Below are 10,031 nucleotides of genomic sequence, written 5' to 3'. Positions count from 1 at the left end.
CTTCTACGCTCCAAAGAATAAAGACCTAACTTGTTCAGCCTTTCCCTGTAACTTAGGTGCTGAAACCCAGGTAACATTCTAGTAAAGCTTCTCTGTACTCTCTCTGTTTTGTTGATATCTTTCCTATAATTCAGTGACCAGAACTGTACACAATACTCCAAATTTGGCCTTACCAATGCCTTGTACAATTTTAACATTACATCCCATTTCCTATACTCAATGCTCTGATTTATAAAGGCCAGCATACCAAAAGCTTTCTTCACCACCCTATCCACATGAGATTCCACCGTCAGGGAACTTGGCACCACTATTCCTAGATCACTCTGTTCTACTGCATTCTTCAATGCCCTACCATTTACTACGTATGTCCTATTTGGATTATTCCTACCAAAATGTAGCACCTTACACTTATCAGCATTAAGCTCCATCAGCCATCATTCAGCCCACTCTTTTAACTGGCCTAAATCTTTCTGCAAGCTTTGAAAACCTACTTCATTATCCACAACGCCACCTACCTTAGTATCATCTGCATATTTACTAATCCAATTTACCACCCCATCATTTTCCAGAATGTTTGTTGTAAAGCTGTGAACAGTAGGCCTGTGTACGTTCCCTGAACATATATCACCAACAAGAACCCATCCTCGGTTCAGCTTCTGTGCAAAGGGTGCTTTGCCATGACCACTGATATCCTTCCTGATCTTGTGTGCTGTGAGGATATCTCTACCAAGGCAAAGTGGGATTTGGCCTGTATCATCTACAGGTGGGATCTGTTTGGCACAACACTTAAGGTTCTAGAGAGCAGCCTCAGGCGTTGGTATTTCTTTCTGACTGTCTGGAATGTCATTACACTCAATTAGTGTTGGAAGTGTAAGAGTAATGTCACCATTCAATGCTTCAATCTGATAATCTCTCTCTCTTCTAGCTGATCTCTCCATTAGGCTACTACAGGTGTTCAAGATGTAGGATGAAGAATCACAATGGATAGCAAACAGATCAGTGAACACTGAACAGGCTAAGGATCTGTTGCTCTGGTCTTTGAGCATAACATACACCTTGAAAGCATTCTCTTGTTGCCCTTTAGGATACTCTTGAACTAGGCGTATCTTCAAACAGGATTTAGTGGCTAGACTGCTGTTACAAACCTTGCGTCCCTCTTAAAAGGGCAAGCAAATCAATCACCTCCTGCTGTGTATGTCTGACCTTAATTTTGAACAGTAGCCAATCATATATACTGTCTCATGGATGTTGGGATATCCTTAGAGGAGGAGGAGCTTAGGAGAACGAAGGTGCCTAATGGCGACTCCTTTGCTGGCATCTTCAGAAACAGCTCTATTTCTATCTTTAATATCTCTATTTTTCCCTTCCAGGCTACTTTTGAAGACCCTGAGCTGGAGTTACACCCTGACTTTGGTTCTTTGCAGGAATTCAACCAGCTGTCAATGTCACACAACTATATGATATGCCAAGAACAAGGCTTAGAAGACTACCTTGTCTTCAGGGTTCCAGGATTTTGAGGCTCTGGAGGTGGATGGACAATTGTAAGGAACAATGCAATAGGCTGTAAAACATAATTTTCCTGAACTGGATTGAAGAATCATGTAAACATTGTAAAAAGTCTATATAGTTCTGTTCGCAGAGGGTAAGAAAAATTATTGCGTTCCAAAGGTGTCAGCTTGGCTTATCCTTGCCACTATGTTAGAATCTCAATTGCCTGAGCAGACACTTAAGCAATCCTGACATTTCAGAGCGATACGGGGAGAACGCCATAATGCCAGAAGTGCTCTCTTTCAAAACTAAATCTATACTTGCTTTTTCAGGCAAATGTAACAAATGCCATAACCTTTTGTCTAGTGGGAAATCCTTCTCTCTTTCTAAACCAATCTCTGTTCCTCAACCAAAATCACTAACAGATTATCTGCCCTGGTTGTTTTCGTTCCCTACGTTACAACTGACTACATTTCAACAGTACAGTGGATTCCAGTTAATCGGGTTATATCAGGACCAGTAAATTTTAACCATATAACAATCACAGCACGGAAACAGGCCATCTTGGCCCTCCTAGTCCGTGCCGAATCGTTAATCTCACCTAGTCCCACCTACCCGCACTCAGCCCATAACCCTCCACTCCTTTCCTGTCCATATACCTATCCAATTTTACCTTAAATGACACAACTGAACTGGCCTCTACTACTTCTACAGGAAGCTCATTCCACACAGCTATCACTCTTTGAGTAAAGAAATACCCCCTCGCGTTTCCCTTAAACTTCTGCCCCCTAACTCTCAAATCATGTCCTCTAGTTTGAATCTCCCCTACTCTCAATGAAAACAGCCTGTTCACGTCAACTCTATCTATCCCTCTCAAAATTTTAAATACCTCGATCAAATCCCCCCTCAACCTTCTACGCTCCAATGAATAGAGACCTAACTTGTTCAACCTTTCTCTGTAACTTAATTGCTGAAACCCAGGTAACATCCTAGTAAATCGCCTCTGCACTCTCTCTAATTTCCAAACAAGTTCGGCCAGCTTCTCTGTCATAGAAACATGTTGAAGTTCAGTATGGAAACAGACTATTTGCCCATCTAGTCAATGCTGAAAGTACATTCAAGCTGTCTAATGCATCTACCTGCACTGGGACCATCGCCCTCCAAACACCTACCATCTAGGCTCCCTTCCAAACTTCTTTGAAACGGTGAATCCGAGCTGGCGTGCACCACTTGTGCTGGCATTTCACTCTGCACTCTCATGGCCAATTCATTGAAGAGATTTTCCACATGTTCCCCATAAATTTTCACCTCCCCACTTACCCATAACCTCTGGTTGTTGTCACACTTAACATCATTTGAAAAGCCTGCTTGAATTTACCCGTTCTATAGCCTTATATTTTGTCTACACTGAAACATAGAAAACCTACATTACGATACATGCCTTTTGGCCCACAAAGCCGGGCCAAACATATCCTTACCTTAGAATTACCTAGGCTTACCCATAGCCCTCTAATTTTCTGAGCTCCATGTATCCATCCAGGACTCTCTTAAAGGACCCTTTCATTTCCGCCTCCACCACCGCCACTGGCAGCCAATTCCACACACTCACCACTCTCTGTGTAAAAAAAAACTAACTTCTGTACTAACAAATCTTCAAAGCAAAGAATATTTTCCTTTTTTTATGTTTAGAGCCTTTTTTTAGGTGTATAAGATGATGAGGGGCATTGATCGTGTGGATAGTCAGAGGCTTTTTCCCAGGGCTGAAAAAGCTAACACAAGGGGGCATAGTTTTAAAGTGCTTGGAAATGGGTACCGAGGGGATATCGGGTAAGTTTTTCACACCGAGAGTGGTGCATGCATGGAATGTACTGTTAGCAGCGGTGGTAAAGGCGGATAAAATAGGGTTTTTTTTTAACAGCTTCTTAGTTAGGAACATGGAGCTTAGAGAAATAGAGGACTATGCACTAGGGAAATTCTACGCAGTTTGTAGAGTACGTTACATGGTTGGCACAACATTGTGGGCTGAATGGACTGGAATATGCTGTAGACATCTATGCTCTATGTTGAACAGCAAAATAACTTTTCTTCTTTAATTGGTACAGGGTCCACGATTTTAATGCCGCTTTTTCACACTCCCTTAGACGCTTTGTCCATCTCCTGAGTAAATAGAGATGAAAAAATATTTAACATCTCCCCCATCTGCTTTGGTTCCACACATGGATTGCATTCCGGTCTTCCAGAGGACCAACTTTCTGCCTTACAATCCTTTTGCTCTTAATCTGTCTCTGGAAGCCCTGAGGATTATCCTTCATCTTTTCTGCGACAACAACCTCATGCTGTTCTTTAGCCATTCTGATTTATTGCTTATGTGTCCTCTTGAATTTTTTATACTCCATTAGAACCTGCCTGCCTATCCCTGTTATGCAACTTCATTTTGTGCTTCACCAGGGTCTCCATATCTCTTGAAATCCAAGGTTCCCTACAATTTCGATCTTTACCTTTTATTCTGAGAAGCACATACCCACTTTGTACTTTCAAAATTTCGCTTTGAAGGCCTCCCACTGACCAAGCACACCTTTGCCATAAAGCAGCCTGTTCCAGTCCACAGTTGCCAGATCCTAGTGTCTTAATTCCAGGTGTTGATCCATGCCCTGAACACATCCACCTTTCCTACGCTACTCCTTGTATTGCAATATACAGGGCTGAGCATATTCACTGCATCATGCTCAACGTTTTTCATTCCTGACCTTGTCTGAGGACAGAACAACATCTGTCTCCACAAACTCTCCACTATCTGTTCTGTTATTCAGGCTCCCATTCCCCTGCAACTTTAGTTTCACAGACCCCACCCACCGTGCAGCACTGGCAAGCCTTACCAGTGGGATATCAGACACATTCTTGTTTCGTTCCCCAAACTCATGAATCTTCTATCACCCCTTTGGCTTTCCTCTCCCAGTTCAATAACAAGGAGTTGCATACCAGGTACAGTCAAATAGGAACAAATGGGATACTTATGAAGTACAGGAAATTCAAGTGAACACTTATGAAAGAAATAAAAGAAGGCATGAGGTTGCCCCAGCAGACAAGGTGAAGGAGAATCCTCAGGGATTGTGCAAATATGTTAAGAGCAAAAAGATTGCAAGGGAAAATAATGAATCCTCCTGAAGTTCAGAATGGTAATCAATATGAGGAGACAAAATATATGGGGGAGATTTAAAATATTATATTTACATCTATATTTACTCAGGAGATGGACACAGCATCTATAGAAGTGAGGCAAAGCAGCATTAACTTCACGGACCCTGGACAGATTACAGAAGTGGAGGTGTTTGCTGTCTTAAGGCAAAATAGTGTGGATATATTCCCTGGACCTGACAGGTTGTTCCCTGGAACCCTGCAGAAACCAAGTACAGAAATTGTCGGGGCTCAAGCACATCCTCAGTGACAAGTGAGGTACTGGAGGATTGGATGTTCCCAATGTTGTTGCTAATGTTGTTCCGCTGCTCAAGAAAGGCTCTAATAATAAACGAGGAAATTATACATCGGTGACCTTGACATCCGTCATGGGAAAGTTATTGGAACGTATGTGCAGGAAACAGATGTATAAGTATTTGGATAGATGTGGATTAATTAAGGATAGGCAGCATGGCTTTGTGCATGGTAGGTCATGTCTAACCAGTCTTATAGAGTCTCTCGAGGAAGTTATCAGGAAAGTGGATGAAGGCAAGGCAACGGATGTTGTCTACATGGACTTTAGCAAGGCACTTGACAAAGTCTCACATGGGAGGTGGGTCAACAAGGTTCAGTCACTCAGTATTCAAGATGAGATAGTAAATTGGACGAGACACTGTCTTTGGGAGAAGCCAGAGTGTGGTAGCAGATGGTCGCCTCCCTGACTGGAGGCCTGTGATTAGTGGTGTGCCACAGGGATCAGTGCTGAGTCTGATGTTGTTTGTCATCTATATCAGTAATCTGGATGATGGTGTGGTTAGCTGGATCAGCAAATTTGTGGATGACACCAAGTCTGGTGGTGTAGTGTTCAGAGAGGAAGACTGTCATGGCCTGCACTGTGAACTGGACCAGCTGCAAAGACCAGGGTAGGTCTGACACAGTGACTGGTCGGGCACTGAGGAGTGTTGTAGAAGAAAGGGATTTGGGAATACAGGTCTATATTTCACTGAAAGTAGTGTCACAGATCGATAGGGACAGAATGAAAGATTTCGTCACATTGGCCTTCATAAACCGACGTACTGATTACAGGAGATGGACGTTATGTTGACTTTGTACAAGACATTGGTGAGGCCTAATTTGGAGTATTGTGTGCGGTTTTGGTCACCTGCCTACATGAAAGATGTAAAAGAGGTTCCGAGAGTTCAGAGAAAATTCACAAGGATGTTGCCAGGTCTGGAGCACTTGGGTTACAAGGAGAGGCTGAACAGGTCAGGACATTATTTCTTGGAATATAGAAGATTGAGTGGAGATTTGTTTGTGAAAGAAGGGCATAGATAGGGTAAATGCCAGTTTGCTTTTTCCATTCAGATGGGGTGAGACTACAACCAGAGGCCATGGGTTAAGTGTGAAAGGTGAAACGTTAAGGGAAACTTGAGGGGAAACATCTTGACACTGTTGATCATCTGGGTGTGGAATGAGTAGTCAGCACATGTGGTGCATGCGTGCTTGATTTCAACATTTAAGAGGTTCGTATAGTACCTGGATAGTAGGGCTACGGGAGTAGACTGTTTCAATGGTTCAACATAAGCTAGATGGGCCAAAGGGCCTGTGTCTGTATTGTATTTTTCCATGACTGTGACAAGTGCCTGAAATAATACTAACATTCACTCGAATTCTGTGCTGACCAACAATCCTGTACAGCTGAGTGGGAGATATTCACATGGCATTAAAACTGTGGCCGTTTAAATTAACAGTACATCAAAGAAATTCCATCTACGTGACAAGAAAGACTATTTGTGTGAGACTGTTTCAGTTCCTGTGGGGCCAGGCAGCCATACAGCTCAGTGGCAACAGGGAATGACACCAATGGAGAGAGTCAAACTGAGCCAGGTCACAGATTGGAGACGGCAGAAATGTCCCATTCTTACAGAGACAGGAAGAGCATCAAAGAGTTTGATGGTCATTCCTGAACCCAGCACTGTGCCCAGTTAGAACCTCACTGTAACAGTGTGATGCCAGATTACACCTTGACAATTCGAGTGATCTCGTCTGAAATTTTGACCTATACCCATTGATGGATTTTGTAAATCTTTTTACAGGTTAAAAACAACAAGGAATTTGTCTATGGGAATTCAAACACAACACACCAGTTTTGCTGTCTCTGTCCAGATATTTTAGGAGTGGAGCAAGGGATTCAATCGACCATCCTTCCTACTCAGACTGTGGAGAGGGATTTGCTCAATCATCTGACCGACTGGCATGCCCATCATCTTACACATGGGAGAACCCACTCAGACAGTGGGATTGGATTCAGTTGGTCATCACAACTGAAGGTACATCAGCAAGTTCACACTGGGGCAAGGCCATTCACCTGTTCTGTGTGTGAGAAGGGATTCAGAAGGTCTTCCCACCTGTGGACACACCAGTCAGTTCACACTGGGCAGAGGCTGGTCAGCCGCTGAAGTTATAGGGAAAGATTCACTTGGTCATCTGACCTAATGGCTCACCAGCGAGTTCACACCAGGGAGCAGCTGTTCACCTGCATGGACTGTGGGAAGGGATTCACTTCTTCATCTCAACTGAAGCTACATCAGCGAATTCACACTGGGGAGAAGCCGTTCACCTGCTCAGACTGTGGGAAGACATTCACTCAGTCAGCCCACCTAAAGAGACACCAGAGTGTTCACACTGGAGAGAAGCCATTCACCTGCTCAGTCTGTGAGAAGGGATTCATTCAATCATCTGACCTACAGATACACCAGACAGTTCACACTGGGGAGAGGCCATTCACCTGCTCAATCTGTGGGAAGACATTCAGTCAGTCATCCTACCTACAAAGACACCAGAGAGTTCACACCGCGGAGAAGCCTTTCACCTGCTCAGAATGTGGGAAAGGATTCTCTCGATCATCCAATCTACAGAGTCACCAGCGAGTTCACACTGGAGAGAGGCCATTCAGCTGCCCACACTGTGGGAAGGGATTCTCTCTGGCATGTCACCTACTGAGTCACCAGACAGTTCACACTGGAGAGAGGCCATTCACCTGCTCAGACTGTGGGAAGGGATTCAGTCAGTCATCAAACCTAATGGCTCACCGACGAATTCACACTGGGGAGAGGCCGTTCACCTGCTCAGTCTGTGGGAAAGGATTCACTTGCTCATCTCACCGACTGAGACATCAGTCAGTTCACAATGCTGAGAGGCAGTTCAGCTGCTCAGAATGTGGGAAGGGATTCACTCGGTCATCTTCCTTATTGGCACACCAGCGAGTTCACACTGGGGAGAGACCATTCACCTGCTGTAAATGTGGGAAGGGATCCCGCCGATCAATCATGTACAGAGACACCAGCGAGATCACACTGGGTGGAGGCTGATCACCTGCTCAGACATTGGGAAGAATTTCTCTCAGACATCTCCGCCAAATGTGCATCATTGAGTTCACACTGTGAAGAGGCCGTTCACCTGCTGTGAATGTGGGAAGGGATTCACTCAGTAATCTAACCTTGTGACACACTGCTGGGTTCACACTGGGGAGAAAGTTTTAGTAAGCTTCATGCTGGAGATTTGCCCATCACCGTTGCGGAATGCAATTTCAAGAGTGACTGTCGGTGATGAACTCTGCAATTATTGCTGCTGCTCCCCACACCCAGTTCTGTACCCTGGTCACTGGGCATGGCAGGAGTTTCTTCTGCTGCACATTCACCTTTAATAGGACTGGAGTTTAATATTGTGGGTCTGAGACAAATAATTAGTTCTATTTTAAACTCTGTCTCCAGTACTTAGTGAATTTATAACACAGCTAGAGTACAGTAGAGTCAATTCAGGCTGGTTGAACCCTGCCAGTGATTCAGTTCTATGACAGTCCTTTGAAATCCTCCAATTTCTGGGGTGAAGAGGAATGACATTGGCAGTTAACCCCCTTATTCAGGGCTCATTTCCACATTATGGGTCATTTTCCCTGCTTCTAAAGGGTTGTTAGAAAACACCACTGTCCTGTAAAGGCTGAAAGCAGAATGGGAAACCATTAGTTCAACCAAGTGGGGTTAGAAACCAGAGGCTGGTCTGCACAGGGCAGAGTTTGGGGCTCTGGATGATGGTCGGGTTAAGACCGTATGATGAGGAGAAGGGAACCAGCAACGGGGCGGACAACGAATGACAGAGTAGCAACATTTGGAAGCTAATTGACAGAGATAATAATTCAATTGTCTGACTGATGACACAAATAATGCCTGTGGTGAGGTACTCCATTGGTTGTGGAACTAGTGTGTTCAGAATAGTTTTTTCTATTGAGGGAGTTGTTCCTGCTTGCTTATCCTGTAATATTATATCCATTTGGTTATTATGGATTGTCCTATCTGCAATAATGTATTGATTATCCTATAGTTTGTAAGATTTTGACTCTAAAACTGGATCAGGCCTAAATTCATGGTGCTATAATGAAGTTATAGTGGTCATGAATGGGTTTGTGTTTTAAAGCAAGATTTTGGTGAATGATATTTACCACCTGATTGTACCTTTGTAAGTAATCAGATTGAGTTAAACTGCTGCAGGATCCTGGAATGTGTTGGATTGTGTCTGGTTTCTCCCGGCATTTTCTGCATTTATTGCCTTTTTTGTTTGTCTTTTATGTATTTCTGTTTATTTTAAAATGTAATTCCCCAAGGCACCCGTTTCTGGGAAGAGGTCTCCAACTCTGAGTCGGGCGCTCGATGCTTCCTTGTCACCATCTGGTCTGCTCAGATCATTGGGATGTCTCCCATGGAGGGTCATACTCATTCCACTGGTTAATGTTTTCTTCCATAGTGATGATTCATTTTTCTGAGTTGGCCTTTCATTTAAGTTTTCTGGTCTGTATTTCAAATCAGATTTGTATATACCTGTCTGGTGTGCTGAATCCTGTTTATTTTGTATGAAAATGTATACTTTAGAAATCTTATCAGACATTTGATTTTTTTAAATGACTATTATAGCTCTTCCCAGTTCTGTCCTCGGTAATTTTCATCTAAGTGGTAAATAGGGTTTTCTGAATTTGTCATTTCAGTTCTTGTTTTTCTTTGTGAAGTTTCCAGATTGGAATGGGACTAAGGTATTTTGAAAAAAATAATACACTAATATGGATATAACAAACGTGCGAATGGATAGCAGACCACTGGAAAACGAGGCTGGAGGGGTAGTAATGGGGAACGTGGAGCTGGCAGATGAACTGAATAAGTATTTTACATAAGTCTTCACTCCAGAAGACACGAGCAGGATGATAAATGTCTAGATGTCAGTGGTCAGAATTATGTAAAGTTACATTACTCATGAGAAGGTTCTTGGGAAGCAGAACGGTCTGAAGGTAAACAGGTCACCCGGAGTAGATGGTGCACATC

General features: G+C 43.4%; 1 protein-coding gene across 1 annotated transcript; it reads left to right on the top strand.

The window, feature by feature from the left end:
- Window positions 1-1,269: 1,269 nt before the first annotated feature.
- LOC132388806 (zinc finger protein 239-like) lies at window positions 1,270-8,905 on the top strand. The gene is made up of 2 exons (XM_059961225.1): window positions 1,270-1,541; window positions 6,759-8,905. Exon 2 carries the CDS (start codon window positions 7,158-7,160, stop codon window positions 8,031-8,033), a length of 876 nt encoding a protein of 291 aa, XP_059817208.1. The 5' UTR covers window positions 1,270-1,541; window positions 6,759-7,157; the 3' UTR covers window positions 8,034-8,905.
- The last annotated feature ends 1,126 nt before the right edge of the window (window positions 8,906-10,031 follow it).

Source organism: Hypanus sabinus, unplaced genomic scaffold, assembly GCF_030144855.1.
Source record: "Hypanus sabinus isolate sHypSab1 unplaced genomic scaffold, sHypSab1.hap1 scaffold_414, whole genome shotgun sequence".
Lineage (NCBI taxonomy): Eukaryota > Metazoa > Chordata > Chondrichthyes > Myliobatiformes > Dasyatidae > Hypanus > Hypanus sabinus.
This window is presented reverse-complemented; position numbering and strand designations above follow the sequence as displayed.